The sequence below is a fragment of the Syngnathoides biaculeatus genome, chromosome 11 (genome assembly GCF_019802595.1).
Source record: "Syngnathoides biaculeatus isolate LvHL_M chromosome 11, ASM1980259v1, whole genome shotgun sequence".
NCBI classification, from domain to species: Eukaryota; Metazoa; Chordata; class Actinopteri; order Syngnathiformes; family Syngnathidae; genus Syngnathoides; species Syngnathoides biaculeatus.
In genome coordinates this window covers 10732526-10756317 of record NC_084650.1, presented here as the reverse complement: position 1 = coordinate 10756317, position 23792 = coordinate 10732526, and the positions used below count along the sequence as shown (strand labels likewise).

Below are 23792 nucleotides of genomic sequence, written 5' to 3'. Positions count from 1 at the left end.
ATAAATTCAAGCCATTTTTCCCTCATTTCCTGAGGCTGGCTGGTGATGTAAAGTACAAGTTGAAGCGCTGCATACATAATATGCCGGTACGTATCATGTCATTTTAAACAGCTTATGAAATGACCCTTTGAAAAGAAAGAACAAAGGCGGCAGATGTGCATACGTCGTCCATGTACACGGCCGATGAAGACTTGCAGTAACTTAGCTCCTCCTGACGTACAACGATCCTTGTCAAGACGCATCACTTCTACACCCCGCATCTCACAAAATGTTTACCAATCTCAGATGAAATTTCAGGATCAACCTAAAATGCACAATAACCTACACAGGTAAATTTGTCACCTTCAGTCAACTTTTAAATGTCAACGTTTCGGTACTTTCTGCAAAATGTGCAGTTCTCTAACAAGTACCGTAATTCCTGGCCTACGGAGCGCATCTGGTTATAAGCCTCACCCAGTACATTTGTAAAAAAAGTACCATTTGGTGCACCAATAGGCCGCAGCCGTGTAAAAGCATTTACAAAGAAAGACGGTACACAGTTTAACTCTAACTCTAGCGCCAGCGCGCTTGCTATTGCTAACGCGATTGCCACTGCGCTAACGCTATCGCTGCCCCGCTAATAGGGCCGGTTAAAAGAAAACATACTGGTAAAAATCACTGGGACACGACAGTAACACGCTAGCACAGCTATAACAGGACCAGACCGGTAAAAGTCACTTCCTCGGCAAATATATTCCACTGGGTCTCATTACCTTTACCGCTTGTGTGCCCCCAGGCGGCCGTTAGAAAAAACGCACAAATTAGCCGCATCACCCGCAGGGTTGAAAGCGTGTGAAAAAAGTCGCGGCTCGTAGGCCGGAAATTACGCTTATTTGGGTCATGAAAATAGCCAAAGGAAGTCCGCGTCTGTGACTCTTCCAGTCACTCTGTGGCAACCTTCTGATGACAAAACTAACCACAAAGGACAAGGTAAAGTTGTTATATTATGATATTATAAAGTTTATGAATATTATTTTCTGGACTCTATGAAAAGGGAGGTGGATAGAGGACGTGCCTACTTGAAGTCTCCACAAGGTGTGATGGAAAGAGAAAAAACGGGACTTACATCTCTCACGGCTCTTTCAGACTCGCCAACGTACTTGCTGAGCAATTCAGGACCCTGAAAAGTCATCAGAGGTCGACGTTAGCAAAACCGTTCAGAGTCGACTTCACTTTTCAAGCACGAAAAGCAAACGCAACAGTCTGCAGCTTTCCTACGTGTACGTCCTTCTCGTCAACCGTCACAGATGGATGGACTCCATTTTGCACCACTCAGTAATTTAGGCCTTGGAAGTTATTACAATTTATCCACATTTACATTGATACAAATTTATTCCACGAGTCACTTTTGCCTCCCTCGCTTAGCTATGATTGGATAAAGGTGCACTTCACCCCCTGGGGAGAACTTCCTCCCTCTGAGGTTCACCCTTTCAACACCTCTGCGGCGACACAGAAGAGGACACCACAAGTGGCAGCCGTCTTTCACGTCTGCTGCAGTTAAGTGTGCACGCCGACTCACTCATTCATCTCTGGTTCCTCTCGGGCCATCCGTGGTGACTGACGTCCTGGAGATGGAGGCTGAGCCAGAGAGCCAAACACGCCTACGGTGTATATGAAGCAGCTCAATGAGGTACAGAGGGGTCAACAAAATCGACAAAAACTGGTCTTCAGCTGGACATTTTTATCTCAGTCAAGTTTTTTTTTTAGCAGCTTAACTGCAGCCGCGGTATCCCATCGAACACGGCAAGCGCTTTGGAAGACAATCACTGGTCAACAACGCGACAATCTGGCTCATCCATCTGTCGTCCCGCAGTGAGGGAGGGGTGACGGCGGTTGTGGACGGGAGGGCTTCGGAGGTGATGAATGAAAATGGACAAACGTGGGTCCAAGGGTCACACAAGTAAGCTCTTTGCACAGGAAATGGGGCAATGAGACATCCACCCCCCGCCCCCCTCCCCGGGGTCATCAAGGGGGGGAAACAAGTTGACAGACACGTAGGGCTATTGCTTGATGAATGCATCTTGACTTAAATACATAAATTCAAAATTATTAGGGATAGACCGACCATCTGCCACACTGGTTTGGGGTAAATCATAACAAATTTGTGCTACTAAAACTGCAGTTCATTGCTAAGCATTGAATGTTATTTCAAGCACTGGCATATTTATTTCAATTCTTTCCACTTCACTGATGTCCTTGAAAAGAGATTTTCGTACCAGGTATTTTGAATGGTACTTATTTGGATACTGGGCATTTTTTTTTTTTATTAAATAGATTATTTGATTGTGTTCTATTTAAAAAAAAAAAAAACGTTATTTTATGAACAAATGGAAAAACAATTGAAAATTCCTAGTTACATCATGTAATTTAAAAGAAAAATACTATACGGAGATACAGTATGTATCATATATATGAGGATATCCTTCTATCCATTTTCTTAGCTGCTTATTCTCACAAGGGTCGCAGGGATTGCTGGAGCCTAAACCAGCTGTCAACAGGCAGGAGGCCGGGTACACCCTGAACTGGTCGCCAGCCAATCGCAGGGCACATCGAGACAGACAACAGTCGCACTCGCAATCAAGCTCACCTAGTGGCAATTTAGTGTGTCCAATTAATGTTGCATGTTTTTGGGATGTGGGAGGAAACCGGACTACCCAGAGAAAACCCACACAGGCACAGGGAGAATACGCAAACTCCACACAGGCGGGTCCGGGATCGGACCCGGGACCTCAGAACCGTGAGGCCAACTCTTCTCAGCTGACCCACCGTACCGGCCTATATCAGGATATACAATCACCGAATTATCAGAATACATTTCTTTTTTCAAGTGAGAAAAAGGCCAGGAGCAAATGGAGAAGGAAATCGCCATTGTCCGGTTCTTTGCAGTTTCCGACCATGTCCGGCCAACGGGGCAAGTCCTACGATTGACTGTATTGAGAGGGATTTTCACATGAAAATTCGGTACTTGAAACCTAATTTTATTGCATCTTATATCCTGTAATTGCTGCCACATGTTCATCAAGTTTGGAGACAATCAGATGTAAAATGTAAACAAATGACAGACTTTTGGTTTGGTGCAGTTGACCTAGCGGTGATCACGACCTTTGACCAAAAACCTTGATGATCTGATCTGTAAAAAGCTGTGAAACCTACGAACCCCACACGGCGTATGACAAATCTTTCCGTGTTAAAATGCGACCAAGAACAAATGAACAGCAAAGAGTCACAGCAACACATCGTGCATATTTTCACTTTTGGCAGGATTAGGAACCGTCGAGACGAGCGGGACAAAAACTCACTTTAATGGCCAGGAAGTTGAGGCCACTTTCGTTGGCCAGGGCCTTGGCGATCATGGTCTTGGAGCAGCCCGGCGGTCCGTAAAGCAGCACCCCCTTGGGTGGCTGGATGCCCATGCGGGTGAAAGCCTCGGGGTGCCTCAGGGGCCATTCCACCGCCTGCTTCAGTTTCAGCTTCACATCCTCCATGCCGCCGACGTCTGCCCAGCGGACCTGGATAGCGGGGAGCTTAGCTTACTGATGTTGCCAAAGTGTCTTAAAAACCGAGAAATACAACGAAGAGCGAGGCCTTAAGGTACAAGTGACCTGAATTTTTCGAGATACGAGGTCTCAATTGGGCACTTGTTTTATATTTAACTGGCTGCAAACTCGAGATACAAATCCTGTACGGTGCGGAGTGACTGAATTCCCTTCAAAATAAGCAGCAGATTGGCAAAAGACAAGAAAAAAAAAAATTGTACTTCAAACCAGTGAGTAGAAAGTAATTTCAGTGAAATGCTAACAAACAATCCGAAATGCAAAACCCATTTTTAGGACATCATGATTTTCACGCATTGTATCTTCTTCAGTATATCAAAATATTGAAGTGCCATAATTTGGTGTCGGGAGAGGATAGCTCATCGCTCAAAGTTAGCACGGAGTCATTTCCCTTTCCTTCCTGACCCAACATGGCTGCCTCGAGTACAGTTTTCCAAGAGAAGAAAGGGAGAAAGGTCAGAATGCAACCAAGTTTGTCTTCAAAATGCTAATCCGCCAGTATTATTAATGCGCAAGTGTCGTTCTAGAATAATAATAAATTAATAAACATATCTCTAGTATGTACCACTTCACAGAACTGATAACATACCCGCTGCCCGCGAGAGGGCACATCTTTTCTGCCCTTTGTTTTATGCGTTAAACGATAAAGAAGTGTTATTTCCTTGATTGTGGCCTGTTAGGAGACTTTCATCTCAATAAGGCAAAAAATTGCCGCCCTGCCCACGAATGGGATAATATACCAAAACTTGCTTCCCTCTCTGACTACTGCAGCTGACTGAATCCGTTTGGAAATTGTTCTTTGTGTGAAACTTACGTCTCGAATTCTAGTGGCCCGGGGGCGCAGACAGGGAGTAGCACAACGTCCATTGGAATGAAGCACAAAATGTGACAAAAACTACAAGTCTTGACATTGTTTTTACTTACCGATTGTCATTATTGTATGATTTTATAAAGTAGACTATTACAGAGTGCTATTTTTTCCTGGTCAGAGAACAAATGAAGCTCGTATTTCAAGGGCTCGCCGTACATAGAGCGATGCAAACTCCTGCGCAGACGAGACAAATAAAATGATTGCATGCAGAAGTCAGTCTCGTTGAAGACCTCTTTGACAAAGCGAACGGCGATAAATTGTTCCGGATGGAGAAAAGCGTTTGAAGCATGAAAAGAATATTTGGAAAGACGCGAGGAACTGAAAATTCCGGTTGAATTATGAGACAATGCGAAAGTCAGCCAACGGCCGCTTGTCTGAGCGAGGGCCGGAGGCCAGCATCTTCCCGCACTAACGCTTCGGCGCGCAATCCATTCTACTCTTCACGTCTTCAAATGTACACCACGGTGCACTTGTAACGCAGTCGTCCGTTCTGATTCAAATCACCGTGCATTCTTGTACGGTGAACATAACCTCTCGCCATCTGCCTTCATTCACGTTGAATGGCTTTCTGAAACTGGCCCATTAAAAAAAAAAAAAAAAACTATGAACATGCTAGAGTACTGCCAAAACCAGTTTCCACTGATGGAAAACAAAAAGAAGAATGCTCCTGGCAAAACGCTTATATCTTCCACCTGTTTCCCAGATGGGGAAAAACTTATCTGTTTCCAAAGTCATAAATGCTCGAGGGGAAAGCGATTACGAGCGAGACAGAAACAGAAAAGCACGGCGGCGCAGCAGAAAATGTGCAATGGCGATCTGAGGAGTGCTTGTTCGTGCAAAAACAAGGCAGCTTACTTCAAAATCTTGTACCCTTTGTCAACCTTAAAAGTATAAACCATAAATATACCGCAAACTTTCACCTTCACTTCACTTCAAAACTACCCCTAAAAAAATGGTTTACATATTTGATTGCTACAAAAATCCACCCGAAATTCACCTCTACATTCAGTAGAGAAAGTCCGCAACTACCACTTTACAACCCGGGCTAAGGGTAAATCAACGGCGACATTAAAAGAGGACCACAATAAATCATTTCAAGTTTTTTTTCCCCCATCAATGTCACCTACAGTACAGCCTGAAAAACAAATCCAACTCAAACTTGTGCTAAATGGGAGTCAGCACACAATTGCAACCACTTAAAGTGCATCTGATGACCCGCAAATGAAGTTCAGAAGTTCAAGTAGGCTTTTTTTTTTGGACATTTCATGGCACAAAGATGTTAAGTCTCTTGGTGAGGATGGATCACTTCTGCATAAAATTGTGCTTTGAGATGTGAGTTTAGTTCATTCCGTGTTCACTCATTTCGCAAAACATCTTGCCCAACTGGAATGAATGGAAATGCAATTCAGCCATTGTCGTCCGTCCAAAAAGAAAACAAAAAACTCGTTTTCAAATGGATTTTTCATAAAGAAACAAAAATCACACTTTTTATTGTATTGCAAAAAAACAAACAAACTCACATAAAATGCAAGCCCAAAACACAAACGTACCTATTGCAGTCACCGTCATTTGACGAGCGCGATTGGCGCACAAATCTGCACAGTCGAGCATGAAAAATTACGTGTAAATTTCTTACGAGTAGAAAAAATAGATATTGTAAGACGTCGCTTGTTTGTCTTGCCATTAATTTACGTGTTTATTTCATAAACGTTGGTAACATAACAAGCCTGCTCCTAAAAAATCAGTATTCACCCGGAAACGGGAAATGCAAGTTAACACGTACGCAAGTGATGCCATTCGCACGTGTTCCGAGCGCATTTACGTTGAAAGTCACCAACGTAATGAGCCGCGTCAAAGGAAATTCAGTTACGCCAGGGCTGCTCAATGCGTCGACCGCGAGGCAGTTTCGGTTGATCGTGCGACGGCATAAAAAAAAAAAAAAAAGACGTTCGGCTATCATCAACTCACATTGTGAGTTTGAAATTTTTGTTTTCTATTTTAGTTAATTTGTTGTTGTTGTTTAATTTACAGTCATGTAATATTAATCAAGTAAATTATTTTAAAGTCTTGAGATTCCATTCCTGATCACACCCGCAACTTTATCTGCGAGCATTACTGGCCACACCCGGACATTTTTCAAATGTGAGTGACCGCTAATGTGTTGTCCTTCCAAAGCAGCTAAATGCCACAGACTAATATTGCCCTTGCACTGCAAGGAAACTAAGCTAGCAAGCAACCACTCGTATCTCAAGGCACCGTTGTACTTCCTTGACACCAGTTGGATTCAGATTCGCCAGTTTTTCCAACTTATAAAGAAGTATAACTAAAAAAAAAAACAAAAAACCAAAAAAAAAAAACCCCACACAAATGGGTCAATTTGTGAAGAGCAAAGTGAATAGTTGGGGGGGGGGGGTCACCATATTTTTTTTTTGTAAATGAGAGTATCGCAGTCAAAAATGTAAGAAAATTGATGAAGTTGAAAAGTTGTAATTGGCATTTTACAGGTTGTGAAGCAGCACCATACACGTTTGGAAGGGATTTATGGAATCTTGCAACCAGCTTTAAAATGTCATTCTCGCATGAAAGCTGGGGTGGCACGCTCAGCGTGTGCCCCGCCTCTTGCCCAAAGATAGCCGGGATAGGCTCCAGCACCCCCGCGACCCTGGTGAGGATAAGCAGCGCGGAAAAGGGACGGACGGATGACAGCTGTTGTCGACAGTTAATACACACACGGGCAGCTTTAGCGAAGTCATCTCCTTGCTTCTTATAATTTCTGCTTTGAATTCCTCGCTGTCTTGGACTTCCTCTTCTCGCTTCCCCTCTCGCGCAGCCCCCGCCGCCACCGCCACCCCCACCCCCACCCTCCATCACACCCAGTCTCCTGACAGCGGTAACACATCCCAGGCCACCGGCGCCGTCTCCGGGGAACCAGGCAACCTAATGGAAACCTGGCATCCGGCCACATACTGTAAATACCAAGCAATTTATGGACAGCAGCGAGTGAGGGCGAGAAGACGAGGGGAAGGGAGGGGAGGAAAGGGCGGAAGAAGAAGAAGAAGGTTGGGGGGAGAGGATGAGAGATAGATAGAGACGCCGGAAAGCCAAAATGTTTGTTTAGCCAAGCAGGAGGTGAAAGACATTAAAAATAAAGCTGCAAAAGCAGCGGTACCGGCAGTGCCGCGGTACTGTGATAATGCAATAATCAATCAATAATAGATAATTACGCCATCATCACTATACCGGAAGAAAATTGCGTCATACGTTGCAAAAACCTAGCAATAATTTCCCAGGGATAACAACGGTGTCATGACACCAAGAGAATTCCAGCGGAGTTATTGGGCGCCAATCAACAACAAAAGAAAATCCATGAAGCACGTCTCACAATATTTTGTGATATTTTCAAAGCGATAATAATAGCATCAAGATACTGTCAATAATTCTACATACCAATGACGTCACGATAATTGTTGGAAGTAAACCATCAACAATGCAACACAAGACACATTGCTAGTTCTCCAAAAATATTAATAGATGATACAGCAATGCATGACAATCTATATACCGCAAGAAAACTATCGACATCAATAAAATATGTGATATTTTTGGGGTCAAAAAGTCCGTCTTTGCCTTTCTTCTGGCATTGAAGTGTACAAAGGCATTCCTTTCTGCTGCCACCTTCCACCCAGAAAGGCTCCTCTCCTCTCCCACCGCAGGTGCAACCTGCGCCCACGTCGCGTGGCGCTTTTTACGACGTGGACTTGGCGTGCGTCGACTCGGCAAAAAGGCAAATCGCTCCGCTCAAGGCTTTCGCGTGGCATTCTTGCTCTTGAGATTTTAACAGTCCAAGGGCCCTGCACGCTAGAATTAACTGCCAGGCACTTGAGGTCACGTTTGTGGAATTACAAGGCCGATTCTTTGACTCACACCTGGCTCGGTCGTTCTGACATTTTTTCTCTCTGTTTGTTTGTTTGTTTGTTTGTTTTTTTTTTTTTTTTTTTTTTAGTTAGGAGACCCGCTTATTATCTTTTACTGTTGTTTTCTGATCTTTACAAGAAAGCTGGGGCTTTGATGGCCTCAGAAAAGGAGAACTAGTGTGAAAAGCCAGAATGAAGTAGCTTTTTATACACATGCCACATGAAATCCGCCCCCCCCCCTCTCAGTTTAGATGCATCAAGTCAACTTCTACCAACAAAATGTATTTTTTTTTTTTTTTTTATTAATGACGCATTCCCACAGTCCCCGCTATTTGTAGAAGAGAGGGACCAGGCCAGACGGTGAATAGCACAAATCACCAGTACCGTATTTTCTGCACGTAAAAGCCTTTCATTTTCTCAAAAGCCGACGGTGCGCTTTATATATGAAAAAAAGTTGGAAAATAGGACATTCATTGAAGGTGCACCTTATAATGGGGTGCGCCTTATAGTGCGGAAAATACATTAAATAGACGGGCGTTACAAGTACGATCAAAAAAAAATAAAAATGGATGAACTGCGTTTGCGGTTTGTCCCCGCCCCACGCAAGAGCAAAGAAAAACAAACGAGAAATAAAAATTAAAAATGGGGAAAACAAAGAGGGAAAAAACATTTTTGAAAAACTGTTGAAAAAAAAAATCTGCAAAGAGGTAAATCCACAGGTGCCGAACCTGTGGGTATGCAGGGGCCCGCCGGAGAGCAGATTTTATTCATGGGTTATTACAGTGTATTTACTGCAATTCGCTCGCACGTTGTAAAGGAAAGCCGCGTTCGTCGATGCGCTTCCGGCCGTTCAGTAAAACCCAAACGCAGCGAACACGCACAGGAAGTGCCGTCGGCCATGGCCCGTGGCCGGAGTCGGACACGCAGACTCGCCCGGCCCAGCAGGCGCTGCTTCTTAAACGCGCTTACAGAACAGACACTACAATACATCGAATATTTTTGAAATACATTTTATGGTTGCAATTGTGTTTATTTTTTCAAATACCTTCAGAATGTCATGTCATTATCCAAGCAGCTTGTCCTCACAAGGATTGCGGGAAAGCTGGAGCCTATCCCAACAAGCTTCGGGCGAAAGGCGGACTACGCCCCGAACTGGTCGCCAGTCGGTTGCGGGGCAGATATCGACACCATCACTGAGCGGGAATGGATCCCACGCTACCCACACCAAAGGCAGGCGTGTGTATCACTACTACTCCTCAGTGACTACCTTCAGAATGTGTTTATTAAATGTAAAAAAAAAAAATGGAAAAAAAATCTCACGACTGATATTCAAACGTGGATCTTCTGACTGTGAGGCAAACATGCCAACCGCTATTTCACTGTGCCGCCCTGGCCAAAATCTCGTGGGTGAGTTGGAACCCATCTCGGCCGACTTTGGGTAAGAGCTGCGGGAAACCCCGGACTGGTCGCCAGTCAATCGCAGGGCACGTGTTGACATACGAGCGTTCGATTTGGAGTCTGCAATGAATCTAACATGCGTGTTTTTGGAATGTGGGAGGAAGTCCGAGGAAGCGGAGAAAACCCACGCCAGTATAAAAACATGCAAACTCCAAACAGAACATTGAACCCAAACACTCGACTGCGAGGCAGATGTGCTCGCCACTATTTCACTTTGCTGTCCTCGGTCAAAATGATAACGGAAAGATTTCTCATCAAACTACAAATTAGGAATCATAAAAAAAAAATGAGGCAACTTGTCATAAAACGAGTTAAGAAATGATTTTTCTACAGACTCGGTCCCTCCATACATGATCGGAGAAGTCTTGCGAGGAACTGGAGGCATGTTTTCATCCGGCCTCCGCTGGAAGTTTCTTATATAAAAGGGATTAGAAACAAATGTTTGCACTCATGTGGATATAATCACGCCTGGGGCTGTGTGGCGAGCCTTTCAGCTCAGCTGCCAGGGAGGCGAGGTGGGGTCACTTTCTAATTCCAGGAACTTGCCGCGAGGAGGGAACATCTCTGGATATGCGCAGTGTGGCAAAGAGGCAGCGCCGAAGATGGACGGATCGCCTTCATTTTCCTCTTCTTTTTTTTTTAAGTTGGAGTCTGGCAGGAACCCTCGGTGAGCCCATCTGTTTCAAATTACCAGCGGAGGATGATGTTAACCTTCTTCCTGTCCATTATGTCCTACACATGCAATGTCAAAACATCCTGCGTCTTGCCGCACGCCCCCCCCACCCCACCCCCGGCCTCTTTTACTCCCTCTCTCATTCCATCCTCGCTCTTTCTACGAAGGGAGGTTATTTACACTCTGGCTCATTTTTTATAAGGAGAAGGGAAGGCATTTGAGAGGGAGGAAAAAGGAAAAACAAAAAAAAAAAAAAAAAGAGGATCACGAAGTTCACCTATTTGTGTTTTTTTTTTTTTTTTCCCCCAGTGCAAGAGAAAACGCTGCTGAAATTAAAGTACTGAGCTATCAAAGAAGTATGGCATGGCGAAATGGACAATCAGCACCATCCTGAAACACAAGGATGCCCTCAAAGCGAGTGATGTCGCCAAAGGGGCGACCGTGCTGACCGAGCAGAGGCCGCACATCTTGGAGGAAGTCGAAAAGTTGCTTCTTTTTTTCGGGAACGGGCAGCAGTTAGCCGGGGATAGTGTTGGCGAGGAAGGGAGGAGATGTCGTCTGATGCGGATGAAGGCAGGAAGGATGTCGCAAGTGCCGATATTAAAGCTATCTGCGCCGGATGGAACGACATTCATAATTTTGTTTTCATTTTGTTAATGTCGCAGAGCAGGGCAAAATTTGAATGCCGTTGTTGTGAGCCATTTCAGGAAGGTGCTCAAAAGACGGCAGAAACGGTCAACATTAGATCCTTTCTTTGTTCAAAAGTGCCGAGTCACCCCCACCGAAGACATTTGAAACAGTTCTTTTGCATTGCTTTTTTTCTTTTGTACGCTACGAACTTTCTGTGCGAATAAAAAACAATGTATGTTTTTTCCCCCTCATTATTGCTTGTTTAAAGTTGTTCTGCCCTTTTGTTAATAAAAAAAAAAGGTTTACAAGTTTACAAGGCCGAGTTGCTACAGATACGGCAATGCACTCCCAGCCTAGCATACTCTACTGCTAAAGCATACATTTGAAGCAAAAAATAAATAAATCTGAAAAGAGGTATTTAAACTACACATGTATTTCTACTATGCAGTTTATGATCAGGAAAAGCTAAAACAAAATTGCTTTAAAAAAATCTATTTTGAGGCTTGGAACGGATTATTTCATTTTCCATTCATTGTAATGGGAAAACACGCTTCAGTTTTCAAACATTTCAGTTTTAAACCGGCCTTGTGGAACGGCTTGTGTTCGAGAACCGAGGCACCACTGTATTTTGCCATCGGAGTTTGTGGTATATTTACTTTTTATGCTATTAATCCTGGCAATTGGAACATTTTTAGGAAGGAGTGTCAAATATTTTGCTTTTTCACTATCAGCGGCATGGCTGAATCCCAATCCCCCGCAAATACTGCATACATCTATCACTAATGGGTAACTATTGAGACATTTGAACTATGTTGCAAACCAAAAAAGCGGCACCAAGTGGACTCAGCACATTCACACAATCAAAGTTCAAATCAGAGGCAAAGTGAAAGCAGCGCAACATCCGACGTGTACGGCTGTGAAGTTTTAGCACCAACAACGCAATTCTCGAACCCTGAAGCCAACGTGAGGCTGTCACGACTCTAACCGTTGCATCAATTTCTGGAGTTTGACATCACTTTTAGACAGCTGCGTTGTTGCTGTATGTCCATTATTTTACGTCTGATTGCGAGACGCCACGTTTGAGATGCGTATCGGGCAAATGCCAGATCGACTGCTCGTCATCTTGGGTCTCGGTGTGAAAGGGGCTAAAGCCAAAGGTGATTTCCGGGGCTCGCGTTACCTTGGGCACATCGATGGCAACCTCCCGCATGGCGCTGGGCTTCACCACGGACGTGGCCCACTGCAGATCGGACAGCGTGACCGTCACACGGCCCGTCAGCTGCTGGTCTGACATGTCGTTGGACCCGCTGATCGCTCGCCGCAGTGCATTTAAACCTGCAGGAAAAAAAAGACACTTTGTGTACTCTTCACGTGTTCTGATTCAGATTCAGATCTCTTTTGCGCACCAACAACAACTCAACACCACCCCAAAATCTTGTTGAATCACTAAGTTAATGCAACGTGATCAAAGAGACTGCACCCAAACTCAATATCACGAAACAAATGCGTGCAATGAGAACGTGCGCCAACCAAAGTTCTAATTGCCATTAAATAAATGAACTGCACGGGGGGGATGAATCGTGGAGTCTTTTCGTCCTCTTAGGAGACCTAAACTGACAAGTCATGACGGCAAAAGCTCCCCTCGGGTCCTGTTTGTTCGACAAACATTTGTCCGGTGTGACGGTCTGAGCGCTCCCAGTGCAGAGAGGTCTTCTTCAGTTTAATGAGCATGTGCGTAGAATTTCTTTTTCATTTTTCGACTTGCGTGCCAGTCTGAAACGTCCCCATCCATGCTTCTTACCGCCTGTTCATTTTCGCTCTCCGTGCATTTCGCTATGGACGTCTCACAAAGCTGCACACAACGAATGAAAGAATACAGAAACAAATGCGAACGTATTGTTTGTTATCTATCAACTGGAAAACACGTTCCGGCATCAAACAAGAATCAGAGGATTGTTCGGGTATGGCTTCGAGTGATATGACACCAACAGTACTTTCACGATCCCAAATGTGCCTTAATAACTGACCCCGAACAATACAAATGTTGATTCTTGTTCAATGCTTGAACGTGCTTTCCAGTTGATAAATAACAACCAAGAAGCGTGGATGGAGAAGTCTCAGACTGGCACGGAAGTAGAAAAAGTAGAAAAATTGAAAAAAAATTCAACACGCATGCGCATTAATCCCGAGGGGACTTCTCAGCACGGGGGAGCGCTGAGACCGTCACACCGGCTTGCTGATTTTCTGAATTTTTCTTCCAGCAGTTTTAAAGTTTTAACCTGACTACAGAAGGGACTTTCAAATTCAGGTTTTAGAATCACGTGACAGTACAAAACTAAAAAAAAAAAAAAAAAAAAGTTTAACAAAAAAAGAGTAACAATTTCAGAAGAAACAAAGGGTTTCATTTCTATTCTGTTCAATGCGACTTTATGCAAAATTAGCCGTCTCTAAAGAGGAGCTGAAGAGCATAATTCATAAGTGTGAAAAGATCCTCACGTTTGACGTCTCGCATTGGTGAGTAAATGTTGATTAATTTTTAGGTCGTCTTGATCGCGTGAGGAGGACCAAGTACCGTACCAGTATTAATTCAACGTGGGTGAAAAAGGTTGGAATTGTTGCCTTTAAACACGGTGAGACGTTTGACAAAAGTAAGGGCAGCGGCGAGGAAGTGGGAAATGTTTACGACGTTGAGACTGGAGGCGTATCATCCTGGCTCCAAATTTTAATCCAATTTAAACTCAAAAGCATTCGGGCCGGTGCGCGATGCGACCGTACACGTCAGGCAAATGCAAACCAAAAGAACGGTAATTTTTTTTGTCACGTGACTGGGAAGCGCATGAGGTTTGAATAGGAGACGTCAGCATTAAAGCCAGGAGGAGACAGGCAAAACATTGATGTGTCACTATCAAGACTTCGCCTTTGTCGGCCGCACAAAAGAAGTCACGGGAAACCGCTTGAGGACAAAACAGCGAGGTGATGAGTGAGCTTCTAAGCACAAAAGCCGAGGATGTCGGGAAGAAAGAGCATATTTATTTGCAGGAAAGAGTGTTTGTTAGCACAAAAGACAAGGCGCTTTCCACGATAACGGCATAAAAGCGGGAAAAGTTATTCCAAACATTCACGGCAGACACGAGGAATGCTCTGTTTTGTTTCGCGCTGGGACTATTTAAAGCTCAAAGTCTCGGACGGCGCGCTATTCGTCGGCCGGCCCCAAAGTCGGCAAAGTCGTTTATCAGTCGGGACGTTCTCGTCGGTTGCAGTGAAGCTGACAAGGGCAGATGGATTGTGAGCTTTTAAAGAAAAGACAATTTCACACACGCAGAAAACATCAATCGATCGCCGGAGCAACATTCTATCAATCACACTCGCTCGGGGTCGACCGGGTCGCCGTGCACGAGGCTAAATGCTATTAAAGACCAAAGCTACGCAACACATGAAGACAGATCATATGACCACACTCACGTGCATTTATTTATTTCTTCCTTCTCGGAGACAAAGTACTACTGCTGCGATTTACTGAGCCAGTTCTGAAATTCTTCCTCGCGTGTACAGTATATTTGTCTGTATTAGACTGCCCCCGTGTGGGCGAGTCATGCACACCGTAAGGAGCGGGACAGTGCCCAATGAACTGAGGCAAAAAAAATGTGTATTTTTATAAAAATAAATGACATCTATTTCAATAAATCAAACAGATCAGGAACAGATGAATGGCATTTCTATTGATTTCAAAGCGGAACAATGACTTGAGATACGAGTCATTTCAGTTGTGAGCGTAGTCACGGAACAAATTGAAATTCAAATTCAAGGCACGACTGTATTAACATGAACAATTAGCGGCATTTTTGCGGTGACCTCAATGGCTCACTTTTGCCCAGTTTGCAGCGGGACTCGCTCTCTATCCTCCCTTCCCGCACGTCGAGCTTAACTCATTCGGAACCGCGTAATTAGTGCGACGCGGGAAAAGAAATGAAATTGAAAAAAATGACCAGCATGGTGCAAACTCAAGTCCCAGCAGCGCTAAAACGGACCGTCTCCAGCCCCAAACTTGATTTCTTTCATATGCCACTCACCCCCCGTTTGATGCTGAACACGAGGGATTTGCCAGGGTACATACCGGAGTTCGCACTCAACCAACTGGCTCGACAATTCCAAGAAACGCTTGAAAACTAAAAGAGAAAAATGGTCGGTGTGCCGGCCGTGACAGAATGTGGGCAAATGCGCACAATCCTGGGAATCTTTTACTCACGTGATAAAGAGCAAAAGGTCACATACGTTTATGCACGTCGTCGGTACCGGTGGCGGACCTGGGCCTTTAATTATGATTTTCCAGACTTATTAATGCCACCATTATCCCGTTACAATTATAGAAACTATCAATAACTCTACACAAACTGCGATATGGCAGCACAGAACTTTGCCACGTAGATCAGCTGGAGCAGTTCAAAATATGTATCAATTAGAAAACATTCCATATTCGAATGAAATATCATGAATGTGACATGAGCTAATTATTAGTGTGTGGATGTTGCTAGGGAATTGTGTTGTTCGTCAAATTAGACCGTAAAATACTTTTGGTCTGGCCAACTCATCAGGGGACGGACGCTGGCCCTCTGAAGCAAATTTGATCATTCAAGACATGATCCAAAAATGCAAATATTATTTCAGCCACATTACACTCCTGATTCTGAAGGCCCGACATACATTAGATGGACATGGCAACGCAGCGTGAATAAAATCTTACATCCACGTCCTGCACAGTGATGCAAAAAAGGCACAAGTTGAATTCATTTCGCTTTTGTATAGCAAATCATCTTTCCCCATCAAAGCGAGTTGGAATGCCGTTAATCTGTTCCAGCCCATCCCCCTCCTCACCAAATAAAACATGTTCAATAAGGTGTTACTTTGTAAGAGAGTCATAAGATAATTTAATAAAATGTAGAGAAAAAAAAAACATCACATCATAATTTGCATCATGATTAATTAATTCCAGGGAATAAATTCATATAATTTTATGGGACAAATATTAGGTCGTTAATTTACCGTAATTTCCGGCCTATAAGCCGCGACTTCTTTCAACCCTGCGGTTTATACGGTCACGCGGATAATTTGTGCATTTTTTCTTACGGCCGCAAGGGGGCACTCGAGCGGCAAAGGTAAGAGTGAGACCGGTGGAATATATGTGCCGAGAAAGTGACTTTTACCGGCTGGCCCTGTTAGCACTGCGCTAGCATGTTACTGCCGTGACAGTGATTTTTACCAGTATGTTTTTTTTTTTTTTTTTTTAAACCGGCCCTGTTAGCGCGGCGACACTAACGTCAGCGTTAGTGCGGCGGCGCTAGCGTTAAACTCTCAGCGTACCGTCTTTGTAAATATTTTGTGTTTCAATGTGGGCACTTGGGGCTTTTACACGGCTGCGGCATAGGTATGTACCAAATGGTATTTCCTTTACAAATGTACTGGGTGAGGCTTGTAACCAAGTGCGCTCTGTAGGTCGGGAAGTACGGTAGGTCAGAGCTTTTGGTAGTAGGTTAGGCCAGCAGAAAAAGGACTTGCCGGCTGACCACTGGTTGGTACTCAAGGGACTAGAAACAAAGCGAGGTAAAGAGCAACTGGTCAACGGAAGGAAGAAGGCCCGATTTATAACTGGGAATTAAACACTGCACGCGGGCAATGATTAGTAGTTCCGAAGCCATCCCGCAACTGCGTTTCCAACCCCAGAGTTTGTGTAACCTTATATTAGCGACAACCATTTCCAGTACATTTGGGCGAACCAACTGCTCGGAGCCAGGGCGGGGGGATGGAGGGGGGGGGGGGGGGTTTCACCCTGGGTGGACCAGCGTGCAGACAGACTGAGATGCCCACCCGCATCCCATTGTTCAACCGTCGACAACACCGCTACCGTCGCTAAGCACGCACCAAAAAAAAAAAATAATAATAATAAAAAAATACACATCTGGTCCATGTGGAAATGTGCTGGCAAGGCAGGATGTGGAAGGAAGCTTGGGTGAGGCGGTGCACCGGGAGCAGCGCACATATTCCTTTTCTTGCATTTTTCACATTTACGTATTTCATATTTTTTTTCCTGTCGGGCACAAGACCAACACTTTTTACTTTAGCTTTGCGTCTAAATGTCCATTTTCCTCCTAAAATGTGCTTTATGTCATATTTGTGTAATTGAATAATTTGTTTCTATATTTTTTGTACATTTGATATCATACAATCCTATATTTTGCAGTGTTTCCTATTTGGTCATATTTATCTCGTCTATTCTGTATTTATTTTTCCATTTTTGAATTTGTTTCTAATACAATTTGCATTTTTAGCTATTAATCTTATGCCATAAACTTTGGCAAATTATGCTATTTATTTTTTATGTTTTATTGAGTACCCTACTCCTAATTTGCATTATTTTCTAATATTCACAATATTTTTCATAAAACAGTGTATTTTTATCTAGCGTTCTTCTATTTTTTCTCATTATTTTGTTTCTAATATTTTCACATTTGAATATTTGTGTATTTTCCCGTCTTATCGTGGTATTCTTTGTAGTAAATGTGCATTTTTCATTTAACATTTTTTAATATTTTTTTTTTTTTTTTAAAGGAGGGTTAAATATTTTGCATTTTTTTTCCAGAGTAGAAATACCCCAAATCAAAAGATTCCTCTTCCGTTTTTTTTTTTTTTTTTTGGTGATATTTCCGTTCCTCTTGCTACCAGCGACCGAGAAGAAAAATGTTTTCAACGTATTTCGATCAGCGTCAGACCCACTGATGCCACCTAATGCAAAAAAAAAAAGAAAAAAAAAACATAAAACCAAAACAAAACGAAACGAAAAAAAAAACCATCCATACTTGTTTTCCAAAATGTCCATTCTTTAATATTCCAATCCCCGTAGATCTCTGGAAAGAATTGGGAGTCCACATTTGGTTCAAATTAAAGCACCCCCCCCCTCCCCCTTCCTGTCTTCCTTCCCATCGGATGTTTTCATAACCAAACCAAATGTGTGCTCGGAGCAGGCCAAAGGCACTCAGGAGTGAGAGACGAAGAAGAAGAGGAAGAGGAAAAAGAAGAAGAAGAAGAGAGATGACCCCCAAAAGCATTCAAGTCGCCGAACGGGTAAAGTGAGTTTCCGCGAGGCTCACTTCCCTTCTCTTGTCAGGCTGCTTCTGATTTCTGAGGTTTTCCTCATTCCTCCTTCGTCAAAGGTCACATTCACGAGCTGCGTTTATCCTCCGGTAAGGGCCGCCGAGGCGCACTCTTTACATTCGCAGACTCTGACGCCACAAACGCAAACGTAAAAATGTCCTCAAAAGTGCATCGTGCGCGAGGGTGTTTGTTTGCAATTGTCTCCATTGGAAGAACTGAACACAAAGCGTGTTGCGTAATCGGCAGCAGTTGCAGACACGACTTCTTTGGATCTTTTGCCATCCGGCGGAAGAGAATTTTTGCTGTTTTGGATCTCAGCGAGCTCACGGCCAAGCTAACTACCCTGAGCACGCCCGATCTCGTCCCATCTCGGAAGCTAAGCAGGGTCGGTCCTGAGGTCCCGGGTTCGATCCCGGAACCGGCTGTGTGGAATTTGCATGTTCTCCCCGTGCCTGCGGGGGTTTTCTCTGCCCACATCCCAAAAACATGCAACGTTAATCGGACACTCTAAATTGCCCCTCGGTGTGAGTGAGAGTGCAGCTGTTTGTCTCAATGTGCCCTGCGATTGGCTGGCAACAAGTTCAGGGTGTACCCGGCCTCCTGCCCGTCGACACCTGGGATAGGCTGCGACCCTCGTGAGGATAAGCAGCAAAGAAAATGTGTGGATGAATGGATTTCAATGATTCTGATCCAGTAGGGACGCACCATTTGGAGTGAATTCAACATCATTTCAGGACTGGTCAAGTCAAATTGGAGTTGCATTTTTTTCCCCACATTGTTGTGAATAATATTAAATTTCCATTGCAATCATTATTTTTAAATTTTGTCAACAGTAATTTCCGGACTATAACCCGCGACTTTTGCCACACGCTTTCAACCCTGCGGCCGGCTTATGCAACGATGCGGTTAATTTATGCATTTTTTTTTTTTTTTTTTTTTCCCCTAACGGCCGCCAGGGGCGCTCGAGCAGAAAATGTAAGCGTGAGAGAGGTGGAATATACTTTATGTGTCGATTAAGACGCAAATTTAATGTAACTTTGCGCTTTGTGCATGAATAAAATTAGCATAAACAGACCCTCATCATGGAAAACGCAAGAAGAAATGCACATGACGCAGCTTTCAAGTTCAAAGCAATCGAGGTGGCCGATACAGAAGGAAACAAAGCCGCTGCACGTCAACTTGGCATAAAGGAATCGATGGGGAGACGCTGGAAACGGCAGCGGGAAGAACCGGAGCAATGGAAAAAGACGGAGAAAAAAAAGCAGGTGGCCCGAGCTTCTTTGTAAATATTTCACTGTGGGCGCATGCGGCTTACAGACAGGTGCAGAATGATTTTTCCTTTTAAAATCTATCGGGTGAGGCTTATAATCGGGTGCGGCATAGAGTCCAGAAATTATGGTACTTATTTCAGAAATTTCCCCCCGATATTTGTGGACTTTTGAGTCTTTCATTATTTTATTTGATTTTCAGGATTTTTCCATTTTCAACAAATGCTTTTATTTCTTCCAATACTTCTCATCTAATTTTTTGTTATTTTCTCCTGAGATTTGTCATTTTACCCAACATCGGTGTAAATTTTTTCTCCAATACTTTTGTCATTTCCTTGACAAAAATAAAAAATAAAAATAGCAGCGGTGTGGTATTTTCATTGCGCTTTATTACTTGCATGTATTCTTTTCATCGTGGTTATGTTTTGAAATGGTCTATTCAAAACAGAACACGATTATGTAATCATGAAAAAAATAATGTGTTTTTCGATTTGGAGCACATTTGATTGCGGACAACACGACATTGTCCAAGGGTCAAGAGTCCCGCATTTCCATTCCGCGGGGCGACGGAGTCCCTCGGGTGAATTGCAGCATATTCAGGCCGTGACGCCGTTTGACTAAGCGCAGGAATGTTTTCACGACTCGGCCAGGCTTCCTTCCGGAAGACTCTTTTTCACCTGTGCTGCTTTCTCAACACACAACATCTGTTCCCTCAGCTGAGACACGGCAATAGTCACGAAAAGCGCACACGCAGCGCTGTCAACAAGCGCGAGCTCAGCGGCGGGGTTAAGGAGTACAAGCAGCACATTTCCGGATTTTTCCCCAAACGGGGGCCTCCCACCAAGCTGGCGCGCCGATCCGGCTGATAGTTACGCGCCATGTGGTGAGATTCCGTCTTTAAAGTTGCACACGAGGTAGGAAAAGCGCTTCATACGCACCCGCCTGGCGTTTCCGTGCCGTTTGGTGTCCTCCGGTGTGCAATTTATGTATATGTATATGTAAATATACACGCAAAAAGCTCTTCCTGCATTTGCCTGCCTTTAGATTTGCTTTCTGATGGCTTGTAACCGAAGTGCATTCACCAAATAAATCGTGCGCAAGTCTTTCCATCCATGGTCTGAAATCAGGGTCACGGTGTGCATTTTTGGGGAGGCGGATCTCTTTTCCTCGATTGTTTGAGCAAGTTTCCCCTTCAAATTCAAATCTAATATCCTCCAAATATTTACGAACGTTTCATCCCCTTGCTGGGAATCCCGGAGTGCGCAATTTATGCTAAACACACAAAAAGTTCTTCCGGCAGACTTTCTTGGCCTTTGAATTTTGCTTTCCACTGAGTTTCAACCCAAGCGTGTTCGCCAAATAACTTGGGCGGAGGGGAAGAAAATGACTCTCAGTTCTCCAGTCAGAGAAACGGATCTTTGTGTTTATTATCGCTCAGAATCAATTTTACAGGCCTCCTTTTTTTTTTTGTTCTGGTGGGCTTCCCCCTGTTTACAGAGGCTTGTAAGCAGCGAGGCCCGGATGTGTCACAAACTAAACAAGGATGTGAATCACGTTCTAGCGAGACGCCAGCAGAGCTGACGACAGACCACACCACGGCTTCCAATTTGGGGTTGAGTGTCTTCTCTTTTGTCCTTGCACTTTCCTCAATCGACAATCTGATTTCCAAGGCGGTGCCATCAATACGTGCCGATCTACACAACCGACGCAGGATTCTGGATCGGCCAAATCGGCTTCATGAGCCAAACGGGCGGTGTTCTGAATTCTGACCCTCCCGAAATGGCGCCTATTCATCTGGGATCAACCAGAACGGCGTCCTTGGTCTCGCAACACATCCGCCCTTCTTGGTTTTGCTCTTCTGGTCTAATAAACTTCCCCTCAACACGTCAAGCTTTCCATTTATAGATATACGCACACACTCCCTTAATGCTTTGATATCGGCGTAATTTTCCTCCAAATTATTGTGGACGGGGTCAGGACACATTTGTAGGTTAAGACACTGCGTGGACAATTATGGATCACATTTGACCGATTTAGAGGTCCTTTTTGAAAAATCAAAACTTTTTTGTGTCTTTACTTTATTTGCGTTTTATTTAACCTCGAGAGGCGGTTGGGGCATCTGATTCGGATTCCCTCCCGGACGCTTCCCGGGACATGCTGGAGAGACCACGTCTCTCGGCTGGCTTGGGAACGCCTCGGGATCGAGATGGAAGAAGTGAAGTGGCTGGGGAAAGGGAAGTCTGGGGATCCCCCCTCGAAGCTACTTCCCCCGCGAGCCGACCCGGAAAAGCGGTAGATAACGGACGGATGGATGTGCCAAATCATTTTGCCTGACCCTGTGTATTGTGCATCTCTGATTTTATTTCCAAATATTTCTGTCTTTCTTTCCTGCTATTTTTAGCATGCTATCAAAGTCTTTTGGACGGGCCCAATCATTGAATCGTGCACAAGGTCCCTCGTGACGTCAAACGACTTTTATTCTTTTTTTTTTTTTTTTTGAAATCTCTAAGCAGGTCGGGTGTTGCGTTAAAGGCAGGAAGCGCGACTCCACAAATGGGCGTCCAAGGTGCCGTCGCACGTATGCAACAAGGGTAAGTTCGGAGGTCGTGGATTTCCTATTGTTAGCTGGGCGGCGCAAGGAAACAACTGCACTTCCTACATGATGTTTTTCCTCTACATAGGAAGGGGGGGGGGGGGGGGGGGACAATAACCCAAAAAATATATTCCTGCGCGTATGTGTGCTGGCTAAATTCATGTATTACGGTACTTACTGTACACGGCTGGCTAAAAACCTGACCATCACATCCGGCTCCGCGCACGTGGACGGCGAGAGTGCACTTTACTCTCGGACCACCCAGAAGGCGGACACACATACTAAGGCGGTATGTGTGCCATTGGGATGTGCGAGGGGGGTTTGCGGGTGAAGAGGAGGAGGAGGAGGAGGAGGAAGAGGACGTGGTTTTGGCAGTTTCGGTCTTTGGGAACGGAATACCACAGAAACCTCCACTTCCTTTTCGGTTAATATCAACACGGAATTGAAAACACAAGTCATTCGGGAAGGACTAAGTCAGCGGCGATTGCGGTTTGGACGCGCGACAAGTCGAAAAGCCGCGGGCCAGACGCGGATCATCGGTCAGATCGTTGGGCACGCCCGCGCCGTCGACCGAGATGCGACGACCACTTGGAATCAAAAAGATATTGAAATTGAAACCGTAACATGCTTTCATTATTGTAGCGGTACAAGAGCAAAGTCACTTTGAATGACATGTCCTCATTTTATACGAATTACGAGATTAACAATGAAAGCATTTCAAGACTTTTGAAAGGGATCGTTTTACAATACAAATTTTAAATACTATCAAACATTTCATTTTATGATGTCAACATTATTAGAAATGTAAGAATCTTACAAGATAAAAAGTTGTATTATGGGAATAAGTTATAATCTCTGGAAGATCTCGCAATATTCCAAGACAAAAATTATTTGGTCATAATTGGTTCAACTGTAGAAAACAAAAAAGCACGAGAATGAAGTTCTACTTTTCTGAAATAAATTGTCACAAGCGTTCAAATTGCACAGCAACAAAGGTTGAAAAAAATTAGAGAATTAAATTAATTTAAAGTTTTTTTTAAAGAAAATAAATCAAAATGTTAGAAGAAAAAAAATAAATTTGCATATTTGCCTGCAAATGCCATTAAAAAAAATAATGAAGTATAGTTTTAAGATGTTTTTTTTATGTCCTAATTATCCAAGAAGGAAATCGAAATATGAAAATAAAGTTGCACAAGTCATAAGCGACAAGTTGTATTTTTATTGCATTTTATTTGATCAGTCATACTATTGTCCAAAAATCTACATTTCAAATTAAGAAGTGTCATTTTTTTTTTTTTTACAAGAATATAGTTGTAATTTTATGCAATAGGTTGGAATTTAATGAAAAAGTCAGCATTATGTGAAGTGTCCTAATTTTCCCAGAATGGTTGAAATATTCTGAGAATAAAGTTTTAAATTTATGATTATATTTGCCGCAAGGGTGAGTCAGGGGTGTTGTGTCGAAATCATTTGACAGCGTCAGCGTTCTTACCCGCTTCTTTGCAAACAGCAGCCAGGTCAGCGCCGACGTAGCCGTGAGCGGCGTCGGCCAGCCGCGTCACTTCCTGCGCTGTGGCGGAGCACGGAACCGAGCTCAGCTGCTTGTGCAAAATGTCGGCGCGCTCGGCGGGACCGGGAACGCCAAC

At 43.9% G+C, this 23792-nt stretch overlaps 1 protein-coding gene across 1 annotated transcript in view; it reads right to left on the bottom strand.

Annotated features, from left to right (window-relative positions):
• afg2a (AFG2 AAA ATPase homolog A) overlaps positions 1-23792 on the bottom strand; it is a 98580-nt gene that overhangs the window by 66143 nt on the left and 8645 nt on the right. The window contains exons 10-13 of the mRNA XM_061834746.1: positions 23639-23792; positions 12320-12474; positions 3339-3548; positions 1106-1159 (exon numbers count right to left, since the gene is read on the bottom strand). Of these exons, the coding sequence (XP_061690730.1) occupies positions 1106-1159; positions 3339-3548; positions 12320-12474; positions 23639-23792 (573 nt within the window). The remainder of the gene's footprint in view (positions 1-1105; positions 1160-3338; positions 3549-12319; positions 12475-23638) is intronic.